This window comes from Berghia stephanieae, chromosome 10 (assembly GCF_034508935.2).
Source record: "Berghia stephanieae isolate SIO BIC M18660-M18661 chromosome 10, UCSD_Bste_1.3, whole genome shotgun sequence".
NCBI lineage: Eukaryota > Metazoa > Mollusca > Gastropoda > Nudibranchia > Aeolidiidae > Berghia > Berghia stephanieae.
Window position 1 is genome coordinate 35,526,501 of NC_088369.1, and position 21,608 is coordinate 35,548,108.

The 21,608-nt window shown below is 38.9% G+C and overlaps 2 protein-coding genes across 2 annotated transcripts in view; one reads left to right on the top strand and one right to left on the bottom strand.

Moving 5' to 3' along the window:
- Positions 1-250: 250 nt before the first annotated feature.
- On the bottom strand, positions 251-20,420 carry LOC144981048 (G2/mitotic-specific cyclin-B3-like). The gene is made up of 10 exons (XM_078929137.1): positions 20,065-20,420; positions 14,721-14,813; positions 14,039-14,346; positions 13,540-13,582; positions 13,043-13,144; positions 12,362-12,595; positions 11,355-11,510; positions 7,198-7,347; positions 3,136-3,266; positions 251-1,639 (listed from the first exon to the last, which is right to left on the bottom strand). The coding sequence occupies exons 1-10, from the start codon at positions 20,122-20,124 to the stop codon at positions 1,582-1,584; spliced, it is 1,335 nt and encodes a 444-aa protein (XP_078785263.1). The 5' UTR covers positions 20,125-20,420; the 3' UTR covers positions 251-1,581.
- Positions 20,421-20,489: 69 nt separating this feature from the next.
- Positions 20,490-21,608, top strand: part of LOC144981049 (uncharacterized) — a 59,270-nt gene continuing 58,151 nt past the window's right edge. The window contains exon 1 of the mRNA XM_078929139.1: positions 20,490-20,715. Coding sequence (XP_078785265.1) covers positions 20,656-20,715 — 60 coding nt within the window. The 5' untranslated portion in view covers positions 20,490-20,655. The remainder of the gene's footprint in view (positions 20,716-21,608) is intronic.

The window sequence follows — 21,608 nt, forward strand, 5'->3', positions numbered from 1 at the left end:
GGAAAAAAATATCATCTCCCAAAATTCTAACTATATATTTGACTGTTTCCCTCTCAGCCAGGGTCAGGGCAAACCCACGTAATCTCATTCCAAGACAAAGACAGAAAGCAAGTTGGAAAACAGATATAGGGGGATAGAAGACACAGTAAGTACCTCCCTGCCCACAATGGGAGGTCAGGAACCCCACCCACTCCGATAAAAAAGATGACGGAAAAGAAGCATGAAGAAAAAAAAGGACAAACACGATATCAAATGTACAACACAAGAACTTTATTGAAATCAAGCATCATCAGTAAAATCATATCAAATACATTGCCAATAAAAATGTTACAAAGGATAAAACAATAAAATTTGGGTGATAAATTTTGAATGGATTCAAATAATACTCTTAAGATGATACGCAGACTTATGCAATTGCCTGCAGACAACTCTTAATGACAAATAATTTACTCAAGATATTTAAAGTTTCAATATCATATAGTAGGTTGCTACACTTGTTTAATAATTGAACACACACATACCTTTCAATCGTCCCTGTCTTGAAATGAGTATAAATTACAAAAGGATAAAATTAGAATTAAAAAAAAAAAACAATTAAAATGTACATAATGTAATCATGAACCGGTAAATGTATAGCATTTAGTTACAAATATTGATAGTTTTAAAGTAAAGACTACATTCCTCATTCAATCAGATCTGTTGTTTTTAAGGGTTTTACAGCACTTGCAACACTTTAAGGTCATATCAGCGCCAGTAAAAAGGAAGAAAATGGATTAGTAAAAAGTTCCAGAATTACAATTAAAGCACAAAAGAAAAGGTAAGACAAAGGAGAATTTGTTCAAATAGGAAACAGATGTAGATACCAAGAGCACACCATCAAAGTACTTAGTTTGAGATCACCCAAAAGTCTCATTCAGACACAAGCACAGGTCCCGACAAAGAGGGATGCACTCAAATGTTTACAAATCGTAAATAATATGTAAACAAAACAATACAGTGCATAACAGAGAGATGATTTACCAAAAAAAAATATCATCTCCCAAAACTAACTATATATTTGACTGTTTCCCTCTCAGCCAGGGTCAGGGCAAACCCAAGTAATCTCATTCCAAGGCAAAGACAGAAAGCAATTGGAAAACAGATACAGGGGGATAGAAGACACAACAAGCACCTCCCCGCCCACTATGGGAGGTCAGGAACCCCACCCAGGATTCACCAGTTCTAAAATTGGTATATCTATGCATTTTCGCACAATGCTGAAAGCGTATTTGGGTTGGAAAAAAAAAATATTGAAAGATATAATCCACGTAAACAAATACCTGTCTTAAAATGTTACATATACATGGAATTAAGCTAAAAAATTTCCAGACAAATTGATAAAATAGTAAGAAATAATGTTTTAAAATGTTAAAAATAAAACCAAAGATGAATAGTAGGTCTATTACTGTATTTTACACATTGAATTCTGAAACACATGCGTTCCATTCAACAATCACCACACGTCTATCCAGATGTTCTCCCCTTTCATTAGCACATTGCATACACACACCGATGACCTTTCAAAGGACAACAAAGTCAAGGTCACAAGAGCAGTTTCTCAGTCTTGATGGTTTTGATTTTGGCAACTTCATAGAAGACACTGAAAAGAAATGATGGAATTAAAAGAAATAATAAAATTGAAACATGGGACACGATATACTCAAAATGCATCTCGTAGGAATTTCAAACACCACTCACAGGAATGACCCAAGACATCTTTGAACAAATCCAACACAGGACCAGACCTCTTTGTAGAAAGTTTTAAAAAAATACTTTGATAAAATACTATTCAAATATCCGTTCCCCTTTAAAGACTAGGTTTCACTAATCGACATCAGATCTTTCCCGTTTTCAACAAAGAGAGCACTATCATAATAATTTATTGATCCCATCAGAAATTATCATGTGTTGCATCATCGCAATAAAAATTATGTCAGATAAATATCAGCATAGTAATTAAAGCGATGACAGAGAACTAGATAAGTTCAAAAAAAGAATAAATAAACATATAATAAATATAATTAGATAAGAATACAGCGATGTGATTTGGACTTCAGGCTTTCAATGAAGTTCCAAGCATTAGTGCTGCTTTCCCTGTATCGCTCTAAATGGTTAAGTCTGCCCATGCATAAAGAGGGGGTAAAATTCTGATCCAGATCTGAAAGAAACTGTCCTTTCAAGCGTTTACAGCCGTTTATCACAGAATCACAAATGAAATGGACCTGGAGCAGAAGCTAGATCCCAACTAAGAAATCCACTACTACTATAAATCTGATTTAATAAGCAATGCTTTCATCAGCTACGGCTATGTAGTCTAGTTGTAAGACACTCGTTTTCGGATCGGAAGGTCCTGGGTTCGAGCCTCGCTCAGCGCATAGTTCTGTCCTTGGAAAAGACTCTTTACTCATATTCTCTCACCGTACTCAGGTGTGAAATGAGTACCTGGCCGTTAACAGCGTTGTCTCTGTCCGAAAAAATTATATTGCCTAACAGGCGTCATGCCGCGTCCTACATGTTAAGTGTTGCTGTTGACCACAGTCCTCCTGTAAAGCGCTTTGAGCACATTTAGTGGATATTGCGCTATATAAAAGCTCTTTTTAAAAAAAATTCTATATTTAGATATATAAACTGAAGTTCACAAAAAAAAGCATTTTATGCCCACTTGTCTAACCATAACACATTTTATAGAGACAGGTCATCTTACAAACGCACAAAAGATTAGACTAAATACTAAATATTCCTTAAACCTTTTAATAAGATACAGTAGGTGCCGACTCGACCAGGTCGTAGTCACTGAGATGCCGTATCCAATGAGGGATTCAAAAATCCTTGTTCCTCTGCCCTTAAGGCATCTTAGCTCGTAAAAGTTGCTTTAAACTGTAGTTCAAGTTCATATGGCCAAATGCTACCCACAAATTGGCACTAAAATATCAACCTAAAAATTAGTTGATGCAGGCTGATGCTATGGGACAACCTTTTCTTTCTGCTTTGTCTGGCGTCCATACAAACCTTTTCAATGAAAATGATTTAATTCTCTCTGATGAGGGCAAAGATGAAATAAATAGAAATTTAAACAAAAATCCCAAAAAAACTTACATGTGTGAGTACTTGCACCGGATGACCGTCAGCTGTGGGTTGGGAGGAGCCAGCAGCATGGTGTTGAGGGCTTTTAAAGTGTCCTTGAAGTCGGATACCTCATAACCACTTCCCTTTACAACATCACCGGTCTATAGGAATTGGAATAGGAATATTAAAATTTTAAATCTTTTTAATCAGTCATGCTATAAAGAACTAATGCTGAACTTTTAAATGGTCATGTAACGATATTATGCATGGTCCAAATTCCTATATGCATGCGAGACATGGACCCAGACCTGCCACTTCACGAAAAAGGAAATCAGTATGACATTGTAAAAAAATCAGTATCTGGGGGAAAAAATCAGTATGAGACGTAAAATTATCCAATGGTTGGGCTACTCACCTAATTCTGACAATTTGACACTTGTCACTCAAACTAACCAAAGCGTCACAACCTCCCCCCCCCCCCCCCCCCCCCCCTATTTTTCCCCAACACCCAAAATGGCACGCACAACGCCAATCGGACTACTAACTTATTTAAAGATGGTGGCACTTGGTAACGAGTCAGAAGCCAGGGACTGCGGTGGTTTACCGGTACAGCTCGCTGTCGCTTCACAAAGGAAATGAAAACTAAATAACGCGCCGTGTGTGTTTTCTATCTGTGTGAGGGCATCACAAAGAGGCTCGCTACGTCATGTGATCTATCGAGGTATCACGGGACGGGTCAAAGTTCACGAGACTTGAAAATTTTAATGTGCAACGTAAAGCACAAAGTAAACGTAAAAGAGAGGGGTGGAGGGCTGCGGGCCCTTGGTCACTTGGTGAAATCGGTACGATCGGCATGCAGATCGGGAAATCGGTACGATCGGCAAGTAAACTGGGAAATCGGTAAATACGAAAAAAAAGGTCTTGCAAATCGGTATGATACCGATTAATCGGTATGAACGGCAGGTCTGTGGACCATAACGAAGGAGATAGAAAGAAAAATTGATGCCTTTGAGATGCGGGTATACCGAAGAATTCTAAGAGTACCAAGGACCAGAGAGAAATCAAACATTCTGGCTCTTATTGATACAGGCCAAAGGTCCTGAAAACTGTTGGCAGAAGTCAAAAATGAGAAAACTGACTTATTATGGACACATCCGGAGACACAACACCATCCAAAAATCAGTGATAGAAGGAAAAGTAGCTGGCAGAAAGGCACGGGGCAAACCAAGGAAGTCCGGGATAGGAAATGTGGAGGCAACAACGGGCAAAAAGATAATCGGCTGCTCGGTAATAGCCCTTGAGCGTGAGGAATGGCGTTCCATGACATTCAACCTCTGTAGGGAGACAGAACTCCGGTAAGGTAACGATATAGGAGTAATGCGGCCAATGGCCACAGAGATGCTGAATCAAAAATTGGCACACAGGAATTTCAGACTGCACTCGGGGGAATTTCAAGGCTGAAACAGAATTTCTGTATCTAAAATCTTATGTATTTATGACTATACAACTCCCATTACCATCCAAATTTACTAAAGACTGAAGCTAAAAAAAATGAAGAGTCATATAAAATGTGAAAATGTTGTTGGTAGTTATGATGATGTGACGAAAGTTGAAGTGTTGGTTGTGATGATTGATTTATGTGGTGGTGGTGGTTGTAGTAGTGGTAATGATTTCGTGGATTGGTTGTAATAAAGGTGGTCATGATGATGATGTGGTGGTTGTTGCAGTGGAGAGCTATGCTGATGATGTGGTGGATGTAGCAGGAGGTGGTAATGATAATGTATTGGTGGTAGTATAAGTAGAGTAGTGATGATGATGTGGTGGTGATGATTTTAGTAATTATATGGTGGTATTTGCAGAAATGATGGTGGTGGTTGTAGTGATAACAGTACTGGTGCGGTGGTTGTAGTAGAGGTGGTCAGTCATGGTGATGATATCAGGATTTCCACACATTTTCCAGAAAAATAAAAGACAGTTTTTTCCAGGTCTATAAATTATAGGCAAAGATATAGGTTCAAATACAAATGTGGTGCAGTAGTAGTGGTGATGATGTGGTGGTGGTGATTGTAATGGTGATGGCAGTTGTGGTAGTGATAGTGATGATAATGATGTGGTGGTAGTGGTTGCAGTAGTAGTTGTGGTACTGATGATGATGTGGTCGTTGTAGTAGTAGTGGTAGTACTGATGATGTGGTGGTGGTTGCAGTAGTAGTGGTAGTGATGATGACTGTAATACTAGTGCATAGCTGCCAACCCACCAAGCTTATTAAGAGGGAGTTTTGGTCAGAAAATCAGGGAGATTCAGAAAAAATCAGGGAGATACATAAATGTATAAATCTACATTTCAAAAGAAAAAAAGACAAGCAATCTCCATCAATGAATGTCTCTGGCAACTACTAATAAACTAAACATACTTGATATCAAGATACACTATGACTTGAAACAGTTTTAGAATGACCAACAATTGAGTTTAAAAGTTTTAAAAAATGATTTAAGTAGTGTTTACAAAGCTATTTGCATACTGCACGATAATTCGGGAGATCGGTGTGACCGGCGGGAGACGAACTAAAAATGCGGGAGTGTCCCGCTATGGCAGCTATGCTAGTGGCAATGATGATGATGTGGTAGTTGGAAAGGGGGGGGGGGGGGGTATCCTTGGAACAACTTGACCTCACCGGAATTTGACGGAAGTTGCCCGGAGCCCGGAATTTTTTGCTCCAGACCGGAGTTTTGGCATCACTGTTTAGAATTATAACTTACAAATATTCCAAGCGTAAAATCCGAATCTAGACGATTTTGGCTCCAAAGAAAAGTATGTAATGTAAGGGATCTCTTTCAGATCCTTTAACAAGGATCACAACGTACAACTCTCCAAATTAAATAAATAGAAAAAAAATTCCATTCATTCCATGGAGGAAATTTGTCTTTAGGATCCATTCCAAGGGAAGACATGAACAACCCTGGCATCAGCCGTAGTACAGCGCCACGAGCTGAACTAGGGCGAGGTGACTTACTCAAGGCCACACAGCGCAGCGGGTGTTCGAACTCTGTACCTTTTGGGTACGAAGCAAAGGCTGTACAGCTGAGCCACGCTGCCCCGACGAAATGCTAATGCAACATACTCCCAAAAATTAGCAATTGCCACCCATCCCCCCTCACACCTCCTGATACGGCCAATATAAAAAAAAAAATTAAATTAAAATGATCACCACCCCGCTGCACCATTCAAGGCCAAGAAGGCCCATGATAACAAGAACACGACACTTCAACTTCAAGTAAAAACGTGCTTATTTTTTACAAAAGGGGAACAACTCAATAATATTTGACAATTGCAGCACTTAGTGATTTACATCCCTTGATTTCCAATATAACTGGGGGGGGGGGGGGGGGGGGGGGGAGTATGAATAAAGCTGGGAGTGTCAATTAAATTACATAAAATGTTAAATTATTACAAAAAACATGATGACAATTTTTTTTGGATCCACATACATAGACGGATGTTTATCAATGGAAAACATTCAACATGATAAAAACAGAATAATACTTTTTTTTTAATCCCTAAAATCACGGAATTCCGCAGAAGATTATCATTAAGTGAGAATATGACCACCACTCTTATACTACTTCAATACGGCATGCAACCTTATTTTCTACCCGTGTTTAAATGTGTTGTAACACATACTCCTAAAATCATGCATGCTGTACTCTCATCATAGCCAAACATATTTCGTGTTCATGTTTATTAAACCACACCATTTCACATTAAGTTCTTCAGGCATGTCAAAATTTCAACTGTAAATGACAGATATACTCAAATTCGAATATTTATTATATTATGTGCCTACAGCCTGCATAATATAGCTCAGGTCTGCCTACTTGAAAATTATAAAATCCGTAATTTTCAGGAGATAAAAAGTGTAGTCACTACAGTTAATGTTAAAAATCGGTAATTCCCCCTCACAAGGCATAAATAAAACTAAAACTAGTTTATAAAAGAGAAATGCTGAATGAAGTTCTGAAATGGGGGATAGTTGCCGTTCTGTAAGTTGCTCTCAACAAATTTATTATCATTCCTAAATTGTAAACAACTCACCCATTTCCCTTCATTCCTCATTCTCATAGCCAGGTACAGACAAGCTGCGGCCATCCTTGAATCCCTCTCACTAATAAACTCTGCCTCCATCAGGGACATTTCTAGAATGTACCTGGCCAAGGTCAGAGTTTGGATGGACAACTTGCCAACCTGTGAACAAATTAATCATGACAGAATGACAACAAAGACTAAAAACATGATTGATGCACTCAAACTCAAAATGTACTGCTTTAAAGATTCTCTTTACAATTTGAATAATGAACCTTGGATAAAAAATTCACAAGCTTGATTACTTGTGTCAAACCTTACAAATGTAAAAACGAGCTTGACCCTCTCTTGAGTATGGCTCATTGCTTTGTACCTAATAGATACCTAGTTCAAATATCTACCTAATAGATACCTAGTTCAAATATCTACCTAATAGATACCTAGTTCAAATATCTACCACGTTATGTGGCCTTCAGCAAGCCAACTTTTTCTGGCTTAAATTACAGTGCTGTGCTGCGACTGACACCTGGGTTATTCTAGTCATCACTTGGAATAGACCTTATGGCAATTTCTGCTTGAGGATGAATAAAGGGGACGTTAATTTTTTATATTGATATGATACAAGACAAGGGGTTGGTGAGTGTATGCTTGAGTTTGAGTTGGGGGGGGGGGGGGGGGAAGAGGGAATTGCTATACCACAACATTCATTTACCGCCTTAGCCAACTATTAGCACATCATGGCGCATAGCACTGTAATTTAAACCAATGGCGAAGTGATATGAATACGCAGAGGAGTCTTTTAAGCAAAACGGCGATGGAGTGTGTGTATTATACTGCACACACATGCAGGGCAGATAGATCCACACTATACACACAAAAGAAACTAACAATGAAACAGTAAGTCATCAGTGGTCGAAATCACTGGGCACATTAATGAAACATTAAATTTTTATGTTGGCTGGGTGGAATTAGAGGTCAAAACCAGTTTCAAAAAAGGAATGGAAGGATAAAGAATAATAAGGAAAAAACTCGGACATTCGAATGAGTTCAGGGAAACCGTGCTGAAGTGTAGTTATCAACCAGCAAGACCAAAAAAAAACCCCAACAAAACAACGCTAGCTAAACAGAAAGCAAAAGACAATCCAAGAGCAACATAAACTTTCAAAAATCCCACACTCATTGCTCAGGGGTGAGAATGACTGGTCACAAAAAAGGAGGAAATTTTTCATCGTGAAGATCATGACCCATCCATGCGACCATAATCTATAAATTTGAATTTCACTCAAATTTACTGAGATGCGATCCAAAATTTGTCTTGCAGCAATTTCTGACACAATTCGGTGGAATTTCAAAAGTTGAAAGTGTAATTACAACATTTGGTGGTTGTAGTAGGGATGATGATGTGGTGGCGGTTGTAGTAATAGCAGTGGTAGGGATGATGTGGTAGTGATTGTAGTAGTAGTATGGATGATTGTGTGGTGGTGGTTGTAGTAGCTGTGGTAGGAATAATGATGTGGTGGTAGTTGTAGTAGTAGTGGTGGTAGGGATGATGGTTTGGTGGTGGTTGTAGTAGTGTTAGTAGGGTTGATGATGTGGTGGTGGTTGTAGTAGTGGTAGTAGGGTTGATGATGTGGTGGTGGTTGTAGTAGTGGTAGTAGGGTTGATGATGTGGTGGTGGTTGTAGTAGTGGTAGTAGGGATGATGATGTGGTGGTGGTGGTTGTAGTAGTGGTAGTAGGGTTGATGATGTGGTGGTGGTTGTAGTAGTGGTAGAAGGGTTGATGATGTGGTGGTGGTTGTAGTAGTAGAGGTGGTAGGGATGATTGTGTGGTGGTGGTTGTAGTAGTAGTGGTGGTGGTAGGGATGATGATGTAGTGGTGGTTGAAGTAGTGGTAGTAGGGTTGATGATGTGGTGGTGGTTGTAGTAGTAGTTGTGGTAGGAATGATGATGTGGTGGTAGTTGTGGTAGTGGTGCTAGGGATGATGGTGTGGTGGTGGTAGGGGTGATGTGGTAGTGGTGGTAGGGATGATGATGTGGTGGTGATTGTAGTAGTAGTGGTGAAGGGGATGATGATATGATGGTGGTTGTAGTAGTGGTTGATGATGTGGTGGTAGTTGTAGTAGTAGTGGTGGTAGGGATGTTGTGGTGCTATTTGTAGTAGTAGTGGTGGTAGGGATGATGATGTGGTGGTGATTGTAATAGTAGTGGTGGTAGAGATGTTGATGTAGTGATTTTGGTGAGTGTTTTTTTTTATTCAGTGATGATACTAGCAATTTGTCAAAAAGGAGGAAAATTTCTCGGGCTATCGATCAAACACAAGCACAGAAACCTAGTAGTAGTTATTCAGCTTATAAATACAACCCAAGAATCTCTCAAATTTAAAGCCACAGAATAGTCCAAAGGTAAAAAGAAAAAAGATTAAACTAAGCCAATCACCATTGCTTTGTTCTAATATATCATCTCTATATACCAGATGATTTAATGTGGTTGCGAAAGAGAGAGAGAGAAGAGAGAGAGAGAGAGAGAGAGAGAGAGAGAGAGAGAGAGAGAGAGAGAGAGAGAGGAGGGGGGGATGAGAGACTTCTTTACCAGAATAACTTATGTATTGACCTTTTGAATTCTATATCAAAAAAAAAAAAAAAAAGAAGAAGAAAAGACAAATAGAAAGAAAGGCAAAGGGAAAAAAAAAAAAAAAAAAAGAGAGAGAGAGAGGGGAGAGAGAGAGAGAGAGAGAGAGAGAGAGAGAGAGAGGAGAGAGAGAGAGAGAGAGAGAGAGAGAGAGAGAGAGAGAGAGAGAGAGAGAGAGAAAAGGCAATAGGTACCTACAGCAGGGGAAAAAAAACCAGACCCATTTGTCCCTCCCCTTCCCCTTCAACCATCAACTAACTAAGCAAAGAACACTCCTGGTCTTCTGTGTCAATTGTGACATCTGGTGCCATACTGTCTGGCCCAACGTCATAAAAACGGGACTGTCACCAAATTTCACGAGACTGAGCACAGGTGTCAAAATATGACACAAGACATAATGGTGATTTTGTGGGTTTGAGGAAAATGTTTGACACGGCAAATTTGAAAAAGGAGGAAATGTGATGGGATGGGCGGAGATAAACTACCATTTAGGCGGAAGATTCTCAGCCCTGATTGCTACAGGATTTTTGCCAAAAGGGATACACTCAGAGGATTACAAATTAAGATCCCAACAGTTCGTTTTTAATTTTTAGGGTTTCACTGCTCTTGCAACACATTTAGGACATTTCAGCACCAGTAAAAAGAAAGAAATTAGAATAGTGAAAAAATGATAGAATTCGAAGAGATACCCCAGAAAAAGAAAGATAAAGAGGAATGGTTCAAATAGTGGACAAAATTAGAATCCAAGAGCACACTATCAGTGTCTCATCCAGGCACTTGCACAAGATCCAAAACAGAAAACAAAATTAACAATACAAACCAGAGAGATGATTAACAGGGAAAAGAAATCTCCCAAAACTAATACTAAACATTTGACTGTTTCCCTCTCAGCTAAAGACTAGGACAAAACATGGCAATCCCATTCCAAGACAAAGATAGAAAGCAACTTGGAAAACGGATATAGGGGGACAGAAGACACAGTAAATGCCCCTCTGCTCACTTTGGGAGGAGAAGAAACCTCACCCACAGATCTTAGCAGTGACAATACAAATCGGAAATGAAAAGATGATTTACTAGAAAAATATCTCAAAAAGTTAAAACAGTAAATGACTCCAGGGAACGATGGCAGGTCCTATTTGTGGATTGAGAGTTGTTTATTTGCTGTGTTATCAATTCCTAAAATTCTTTTCCCATATTTGTTGATTTCTACCTATGTTCTGGAATGGTAACACTGGTTTTGCCCTAACCCTGGATAAGATCCTTTACTGAAAGGGGAAACAGTCAAATGTATTTCTTAACTTGTGGGAGATAATTTTTACTTGCTAACCATCTATTTATGAGAATATATATCTTTTCATTCTTATGATTTGGGTGTGTTCTCTTTGTACGCAATCCTGAGTTTGTGTCTGTACCTGGAATGGAAGGAACTAGCCGTGCCATTAAATAAAAACACCACGACACAAACTACATTAAATTGCCTTCTTTGTTGATATGAACATTTTGCTCAAGGAATATTTAATTGCAAACCGCACTGAACTCACTTTAGAGTAACGCCGGAGGAATCGGTAGGAGAGAGGAATGCCTAGGTCAAAATCAACACTACGTAGAAGATCCATTTCCATTTCAAGAAATTGATGGCTATCATAGGCATTGTCGGATACATATGTGAAGTCCTCTATCAAAGGATAGCGTTGCTCCTGGGGAAAAGAAAAATATTTGTTACATCAGTCAGCATGAAAACTATCCAATCAAGTGTATTTGTAATCAATGGTTTTACGGTGCTTGCAAACACATTAAGCGTCTTAAACTAAAGTTAATAATTAAACAACAACAACAACAAAACCCACTACCACCAAAAGAAACAACGAATAAATGAACAAAACAAAAATAAATTAAGCAGTATAAGGTTTAATATTATATAAAAATTGATGTTTAAACAAAATTCTCATTTTCAAACCATTTTCACTTCGTAAATAAATATACTTCGTATGAATGAATGTTTTGTTTGTTATTGTTTCAGCAATTTAACAGAGAAGGCATGAACTCCTGTCCATGCAATGTACCAGCAAATAATAATAATAATAATAATAAGAATAAGAACAATAATAATAATCTTTATTGTCCAAATAGGCAATTATTGTTAGGTTACAGCTCTTGTAATAGCGTAAATAAGTAATTAAAATAGCAGTAATAATGACGATAATAATACTGATAGTAATGATAACAAAATAATAATAATAATAAATTATCGCAACTTTAATTCATTTTGCAATGGTTTATACAAGTATTGCTTGACTATTTCCAATCCTGCAAACTTTTCATTAAAGAAGTGACGCTAAAAGTTAAAGCGCTGATGAAACAGGTAAATGTATCATATTAATGATGGTGATCGCAATGAAGATTTTCTCTCTCTCAATACCTAGTAAAATATTGAAAAAAAAAAATATATATCCAGGGCTGTTTGAAATTCTGAATGTCACCTGTCAGCCATTCAAATAAATAAATTCTAAATACGGGGAGAGAAAAAAAAAAGGGAATAAAATCTCACATCAAACTTGGATGCCACAAACAGAGCTACAGCTCCAACCAGTTGCAAGCTGTCCTTGGTGACGGTTTTACGGGACAGATACAAGTCAGTCAGCTTGACACCCAGGTACAACGTCTCATGATTTAGCTCAAAGTTCTCTTGGATCTCCACCATCCAGTCCACCAAGATGGCACGCATGGCTGGAGTGATGGGATGCTCTTCATTAGCCATGTAAGGAGGGATTTGGAACTGTTTCTAGTGGAATGGAAAAGTTAAGATGTGATTTGTATCACCCCCCCGGGACTTTACCGTTTTAGTAACACATTCAAGATTATACCAGTGTCTGGACAAAGGGACAATTGTAACACCCTCAAAAGATTATAAATCAAACATTTTGGTTCTTGCAACTCTTAGTATTCAAGAAAATCAGAAAGGAAACAAGTACAATGAGAAAATCTGTGTAGATCCCAAGAGCAAAAAACCATGCTTTGGACGCTTCTCAAGAGCACCATCCAGACAAGTCTGAAAAACAAAGAAAGATTTAGTTCCGCTAAATATTGAATTTTAAAAAGTAGAACATTTGAATCGTTCAATATCTGGAACTGGAACATCCAACTCACAGCGAATTGTAACACAAAATGACAAATCACACTTACATCCGATCATTTTAGAAGTGAAGTACCAGCAAAGCGCTTAACTTACTTCTCTGTGCTTGTAATAGTTGAAGATGTCCTGTGCATAGTTTGCGACATGGTAAATGTCATTGAAGTTTTCACTATCAAAGGCACACAGGTCATCTGATTCCTGAAAGAAACAACAGATTGGATTATGTTTAAATTAGCAATTTCAAATACAAGCTGAAAATCATGATCATTATCAAATAATTGGAACTAGTGATTCCTATGGTACCGCAATATCTGACTGACTAAAAGAAAAAGTTGACAACGAAATTCAATTGCATTATAAAAGTAAATTACTTGTCACATTTTCACACATCTAGACATCAAAATAGATGAGGTAGAACAAGACTGACAATCTTGAAATGAAGAGGCAGCATCATGCCTAATGTAAAATACCTAAACAAGTATTCTTATTTTCTTCATTTAAGTCCAGGATTTCCACATCATACACCCTCCCCTCTCTTTTTTACATGCTGTTATATTAATATTTGATAACAAATCCCAGCATTTTTCACTTACCTCTATTACAGAAATATCCTCTTCCACTCTATCTAAAGGCAAACTGTAAAGTAAAATAAAAATTTTTTTTTTAAACTGAACCACGCAAATTTTTCTTTCTTTTAAAAAGAGGAAAGTGCCTTTTACATTTAAAAAATCAATATCTACAAAAAATAATTATTTAATTAACACCATAAATTAAGTCAAATCTGAAAAAAGAAAAAGGAGAATTTAATTTAACACCACTATCATATTCATATGCGGAAACTAAAATAAAAATTCTATAATATTAGGAAGAGCATGTAAGTAACAAATTTCAAAACAGGACGCTCTAAAATAATAATTATTAAAATTTAGGTCCTTTCAGCGCCAGTACAATGGGATAGACTGAAAATGGGATAGTCAGAAGAAAAAGACGAAGGGGAATAGTTCAAATAGAGAACAGATGTAGATTCCAAGAGCACACAATCAGAGTACTTGGAAAAAATTAAAAGATTTCCATGCAATGAGAATCACAAACCTTCCATCTAAATCAATACTCTTAGCCTCTTCAATCAACAGATCTTTTCTGGAAGCAGCTTCGGAAGCCTTTGCCTTCCTTTGTTGAAGGAGAGGAGGGGGAAGCAGCTCCAGCTCTTTTTTCTCATCCTTTTTAATTGCTATCACTTTCTTCTTTGCAGCAGCAGCAGCAGTGGTTGACGTGGTGGTTGCAGGTTTTGGGACAGCTTTGGCAGGTAATACAGAAGTTGTTTTGATCGTTACTTTGGGCTTTACTGCTGTAGGGATTTTCTTCTTCAACTCAGAGATGTTGATTTTCTCATTCGATGCCTATAGAAGTATGTCAAAATGGTAGTAATTCTCAAAACAGAAAGTTCAATGTACAACACAAAAATAGTTATAGTACGATGTCATTGTTGTCTTTATGGCATTTAAGGAACATTTGGTCCAATTTAAAGCCCTTATGGTTGAAATGAATATATGATAAAAATAGAATATTACCCGAAAAACAAAACACACTGCACATTTTAATCCTGGGTGGTTAAACAAAATGTGTTTTTTTTCAAATGGCATAAGGGAAATGAAACTATAAAAATAAAATAATACAAAATTATGTCAAATATACTGCTTTTTCAAACAACTTTTAAACTCTCTAAAATAAGTTACCAAAATTGGATTTATAGTATCTTGTAGTGTCAACTTACGTTAGCGATATCTCCCAAGGCAGCTCTTTTGCCTTGACCAACAGCAGTGGCCCTTTTAAGTTTTCCAGGCGCAGCTTTGTTAGACCCATCCACCTGTAAAATAAAAAAAATAAATTAATAAAAGAAAAGAAAAGAAAAAGAATTTAGTCAATACTTATACTAATAAAACATGATAATGAAAGTACAATAAGTGAAATATTTGCCCTTGTTACAGACGGTTTACGTATTGAAACTGTTGCATTTCCGGTAGTGGGTGGCCACCATTCAGATTTCAAAATGGCCTAAAATGGCGGGAGTCTTTCCACAAGTTCCTAGCAGTGAACAGCAAAAGTCCTATAGGAAAAAAATACAAAAAAGAACCCCCATCCCTTATTGCTATAAATAATATATAATAATAAATAAAAATCTATTAAATTAAATAACAATGCGAAGCCACTGCTAGGAACTTGCGGAAAAATGGCTGCTGGGGACGAATCTAGGTACGAGTAAGAGGGATAAAATTTGACCTGAATGAAAATTTTCAATGGCACGCAGCAACAATTTTGATTTGCCAATTTCTGATTTTTTAAATAATCGAAAAAAAGCTAAACAGGCACCGACTGGGAGTCCTAGATCCATACCACCCCCCCCCCTGCCCTTACTAAGCCCTTAGATCTCTAGTATTAGAAACTGGACTAATATGATTAATATCACAAATTTTGCGTTTACAATTGGGATCTTTATTCTGCTGTCGCAACACCCTGGACAGCTTCAATCTCGGAGCTCCAAGAGAGGGATGGTGGAATGGACGTGAAAGTAAGGGCTCCCATAGACCATTGATTTCAACTATAACTAATAATAACACTTAGCAATAGGAATAGGCTAATACTAATAGCCTCATAGTGATAGTGAAGAAAAAGAAATCATTTTTAAAATCCATCCATAAACACAGTTAATGAATGTCCTAAAAATCGGCTCGTCAGTGCGGGGTGCAAAATTATGGACTTAGGCTGGCTCTATTTCTCCAAACACTCAGGAAAATAAACTATTTCCCAGAATGGTCGGCTAGACTCATGGGTTACGGACGCGATGTTGATGCAAAAGTAAATGCTCAAACAGAGTGGACAGGGAATTCTCATGAATCATCAAGCTATCGTTTTTTAAGCACATAGTTGACAAAGACAGATTTTATCAAATAGTTGTGCTATCGAGAAAACTCAATGGCAGCAGCTTCTTATGGTTCACACTATTATGTTATGACAATCGACCCAATCAGCAAAGTCCGGTCCGCATTCGTGCACCGTCGCGAACCCGCCTGGTAGCATCGTCACAACACACCTTTCGACAAGATGCTCTGCCATCTTGGGTTCTTGCCCACAGCGTGGACATAATGGACAGGAAGTTAGACCCCACCGATGTAACGCACTTGCCGTTAGGCAGTTCCTCGACCAAAGCCGATTCGCAGCTACCCAGTGTCTCCTCTTACTGGTATCAAAGCCTGGCAACTTCTCACCAAGCTTAGAGGAGTGTAGGTCCCCGCCCCCACGAGGGATTGAATTCGTCCAAACCGACTTCCATCTCGTATGTGCAGCTCTGTCCGTAGTCAGGGATTCTGCGTACAAGGGTTGCCGGGACTTATTTCGGCTCGAAACGGGGGCACCGTCCATTATGCGCATGAGAGGGGTATCCCCATTCCCTCTCTCTTTGATCTTACTCAGCCAGTTTCCCGTAATGGTCTCCCTCCGGACATCGGGGGGCTGGATCGCTGCCATTATCGGGCCCCATTCTCTAGGGGTTGTTGCTAGCGTTCCCGACACTATGTGCATCGACTTGCGAAGTTTTACATCCACCTTCTCAACGTTTCTGCTTCTACCCCACACTGGAGCGCAATACTCCGCGGTGGAATAGCATAGTTCCAGGGCGGACGTTCTCAGGAGCGCTTGGCTAGCGCCCCAAGTCGATCCCGCCAGCTTCCTCAGAAGACTGTTGCGTTTCTCTATCTTCCGGGCAACCCCTTCGAGATGAGCCCGATAGGTAAGGCTGCGATCCAACGTCACCCCTAAATATTTGGACACGGCTCATATGGGAGTGGCTGGTCCACGACTAGGACATTCAGTTTACGGGTGTGCCAACCACTGCATAAGTGAAATGCAGTGGCCACGGTTTTTGAAGTGTTCATCTTCAGGTACCACTTGTCAAAGTAGAATTTGAGTCTGGTGACGTCCTCGCTGAGTACGCTCTCGAGACGGGTCCACACTTTACTCTGAGTAACGAGTGCCCAGTCGTCTGCGTATCCCAGCCTCAGGGAGGAAGTGTTCGGCATATCGCTAATGTAAACGTTAAACAACATTGGCGCAAGTTCCGACCCCTGAGGGACCCCATTCTTCAATTTCCTTACTTTGCTCGTGACGTCTCCCAGCGCGACGTGGAATTGCCTTTCCCCTAAGATCGAAGAGAACAACTTCAAGGTCTTTTTGCACCTTATGAATTTTGCAAGTTTGAGCATTAACCCATCGCACCAGACCGTATCGTACGCCGCTGATAGGTCTATAAACACAGCACCCGTTTGCTGTTTTCTCTCGAACCCGTGCTCAATATGCTCTGTAAGGGCAATGACCTGCTCCGTGGTGCACCTCCCTTCCCTGAAGCCTGCCTGCTCGGGTGGCAGGGCAGCGTCTAGGACCGGCCCCCATCGGTTTAATAGAACACGCTCCCAACAATTTGTAAAGACAGCTCAGCAGCGATATGGGTCTGTAACTGTCTGCCTCCTTCGCCGGCTTCCCTGGCTTCAGGATGGCAACTATCTTCGCATGCTTCCACACTTGTGGAAGCTTTCCTTTTGCAAGGATGTCAGACATTGCCTCTGCTAGCCAGGCCCGTGCCCTGGGGCCCAGATGCGTCACCATATCGGGATATACACCATCTATCCCTGCTGCTTTGCCGTTCTTCAACTCCATGGCGCATTCACTTTTGCACAATCAAAGAGAGAACAGAAGTAAACCTAACCAACAAATCCAAAGTCTCAAGACGGGAACAGAGGTTGAAAGACAGGTAAGCATAAACTCGAGATAGAAGTCTACTAACTGACAGTTGGGAATAAAAGACGAGAGCCCAAGCACTGACAAAAGAAGACCCAAGCCCTGAGGAGGCGCTAGCCCTAGGCTGCTGGGTACTTTGGGTAATTTGTAACAACTAAGTGACAAAGTGACTATTTCTCCGACCTCGGAATGCTCGGGAACATCAACTTGATCTCTAATTCCCTGAACAGTTTCTGTTCTCAGGTTTATTTTTTGGTTATTTGCGAGTCTGTGTGAATGATGAATGTGGGGATGCCTTCCGAAAGCTCCTACTCATACACCCCCATATTTCTTTTTTTCATAATGTTCTTACTAGTAGGGGTTTGGGAGGGGGGAACTTTTTTTATAATAGTATGAGTATGAGTTCATAGTAGAGGACCAGTGGCCCGTAGATGGTCTTTGGATCGGTCTCCACCAACTTGTGGAGGTCGAAAGGCTGGCTTCAATGGGAAATAGAGGGCAGGTGGCCCGTTGATGGTCTTTGGATCGGTCTCCAACTTGTGGAGGTCGAAAGGCTGGCTTCAATGGGAAATAGAGGGCAGGTGGCCCGTTGATGGTCTTTGGATCGGTCTCCAACTTGTGGAGGTCGAAAGGCTGGTTTCAATGGAAATCGGCGCTGTATTTTAGATACCTGGATACCTCTGTATAGAGCTTTTAGACTTGGTGTAGTCTCCTTCGCTCCTATTAATGATTGGACCAATTTTTATAATTGAACTTGTTTCCTAGGGTGTTGCTTATCTCCAACTCTGAATTTATTCAAATTTTTTGCTGATACTGTGGTTTCTTGCAGTTTATTCCAGTTATTTACAATTCTAGATGAAAAAAGTTCCTTCTTTCATTTGTTTTAAAACGTTCTTTTGATCCTGCAGGAAACTGTCAATTTGGCTTTTAAAGCTGTTTTTATGCTTGGCGCTATGCTATAACTAGGCACTTTGATAACTCCAGTCCAGTGGCCGCCGATAGGCTCACTGTAAGGTGAAACTCGTTTTTTGGAACTTTATTTTTGACCCTTTACTGTTTTGGTCACCATGGCGTTATTTGTGAACCTATGTGACTAACTTTGGTATCATTATAAAGGGCACAAAACAAGCTTTCTAACGGTGTATTTAATTCTTAATTCCTGATTGTATTTCTCAGAAAGCTTATGTAATAAAAATTTATAAATTTTCGAATTATAAGAACTTTTTAAATTATGGATACATTTTAATTATACTTCATACATCGATAGACAATTAATTGAAGAATATCTCTGCCAAATTTCATCAAAATTGATACACTCGCTCATTATTTTATTTTTTCCGCCATCAACCCCACTTTTTAGGACAAAAACCTCATATTTTTCCCCCTTTTCATTTATCCTTAATTTTTTTCCATACTTTCCATCCATAAAAATGATTTGTATATGAAAATAAAGCTTATTTTCTGACCATTAAAATGATACCTAACACTTGCCAATTATTTTTTAATTGAAACAAAATTACTGAAAACACTAAGTGGGCCATGTTGACTGTAAAACTCAAAATTTCCCAATCGCCGCGAGATGCTGGTTTTGAGGCAGCAGTGAGATCACAGATTCTCTCTGTAAAATTGACAAAAAATTTCAATAGAAAAATATAAATAACTCTGGAACCGTAGGTCGTAGAGAAACAAATAAGGTATCAAATTTTATGTTTTTTCAAGTCCCATCCCCCTGACTGAGTCAAATCAAGATATTTTGAGTTTGAAAATTTTATCAAAGTGCCTACTATAACTTTTTTTTCAGGCAGGCTTTTCCATGTCTCAACAATTCGCTGACTAAAGAAATTTTTTTGGAAGTTTAAACGGCAATATTGTTTGGCATAATGTTCTAGTAGTAGGAGTATTGAGAGGGGGGAGACTTTAAAAAAAAAGTTTCCCCCCTACTACTACTATACTACTCTAGAAGAACATTTTATATAAAACAAAGAATACTGGGGATGTAGGAGTGGGAGTGGGAGCTTTCGGAAGGCCTCCCATTCCCATCATCTGGACTGTAACGGATTATTCAACACAATGTCGCAATATCAGCACCTGCACAGAAACAGTTCCTCGACTTACTTTAATTATATTATATAACTCAAGAGCCAGAGGGCTTGGTTACTACAAGTCCCTACTGATACTGCCGCGACTCCCCCTGCAACTCTACAAACTTCACAAGTTAAAATCATGCAAAGTAATAGAGAGGTGGCTTATGGCCTAAATTTGCTCCTGTTATTATGTAGTTTCATGTGAAAATAATCTTTTAAAATTAGCCTATAATCTAAACTCACATTTTTACCAAAACCCCCAGTTGGGGCGATATTTTCCACCATTTTCTTCCTTGCGAACATCTTGTTTTGTGTGAGGTTGACCTCTTCCCGATCGAGATGAAGAAGAAAAAAAAAGACTGGATCAAAGCGAGGGACGTTTAAAAGTGGGAGGGCGTGTTGTTGAATACTACACACTGATGTTAAGTTACCTACATCACAAATCACACAATGGAATCGAAAACAATAGAAATTAAACGTAAATATTATTATTTCTTTTGTTCATCTTATTTTAGCTTTGATGAGGTTTGAAAATCGTTCACTCTGTCACACGCTTATCACGGATTGGTTGCTAGTCATTTCGTAAACCAATCAAAAATGAGATAGATAACTCCTCTGGTAAAATATTTCTTTAATTTTTTAGATTTCCTCCCTTGATTTATCAATTTGTAAACAAAAAAGATCTGGAATTCTGTAGATAAAAGTTATTTAAGGGAGAATGAATAAAGCTTCGTTATTGTGATGGATTTAAGTGAAGATCTGTAATTAATTTCTATAGAATATTGTTTTTTTTTACGTTTTCTTGTGATTTCCCTATCTATATGAAGATGGACCATGGAAAAAAGAGATCAAGTCAACGAACGCTCGTCCCTTTTAGAAGACAACTGCGGTTGTGTATGTGAACTTTTTCATCATCATCACCATCATCGGCTATGTAGTCTAGTGGTATGACACTCGCTTTCGGATCGGAAGGTCCTGGGTTCGAGCATCGTGCTTGGCGCATAGTTGAGTCCTTGGAAAAGGCTCTTTACTCACATTCTCTCACCGTACTCGGTGTAAAATGAGTACCTGGCCGTTAACCGCGTTGTCTTTGTCCGAAAAATTGTAATATCGCCCGTCCTACATGTTAAATGTTGCTGTTGACCAGGGACCCTTTGTAAAGCGCTTTGAGCACATTTAGTCGATAGTGCTCTATATAAAGCTCAATTTTTTTTTAATCATCGTAACCACCGTCGTCATCATCATCATCATCATCATCATCATCATCATCATCATCATCATCATCATCATCATTATCGTAACCACCATCATCATCATCATCGTCATCATCATCATCTTTATCGTCATTATAATGGTCATCATCATCATTGTCGTCGTTATTAGCAAGTTAACGATTACTCCTCAGTCTTATAATTGCTGGATATCCATTAAAAAAATAAATTGTAGGGTGATGCTACACAATGTCATCGAGCTAGGCATTGGGGATACATCAAAATATTTGTATGTGGTGGATGGGGTGGGGGGATGAGGGTGGGGGGGGGGGGGGAGAGGGGTGAATAATAAGTTATTGTATGCGGTCAAGGCTCTGATCATTGATGGACGGAGGTGGTTTAAAACAACAACAACAACAATAACAGACAAACAAACCCCAAAAAAAAAAAAGCAAATAAACAACAACAGCAACAACAACAAAGCCGATTTGAAATATAACAAGCATTATTAGTATGGTTTCTGGGATTTCAGCACGCTTAAAGAGGGGATTTTTAAAAAAATATCGGGCGGGGGGA

Excerpts from the sequence above, each read along its gene's own strand:
- LOC144981048 (XM_078929137.1), bottom strand. The coding sequence starts at position 20,124 with ATGTTCGCAAGGAAGAAAATGGTGGAAAATATCGCCCCAACTGGGGGT. Across the intron at positions 14,347-14,720 it reads CCTTGGGAGATATCGCTAAC|GCATCGAATGAGAAAATCAA; the intron begins GTAAGTTGACAC and ends ATACTTCTATAG. Across the intron at positions 12,596-13,042 it reads ACTATTACAAGCACAGAGAA|AAACAGTTCCAAATCCCTCC; the intron begins GTAAGTTAAGCG and ends CCATTCCACTAG.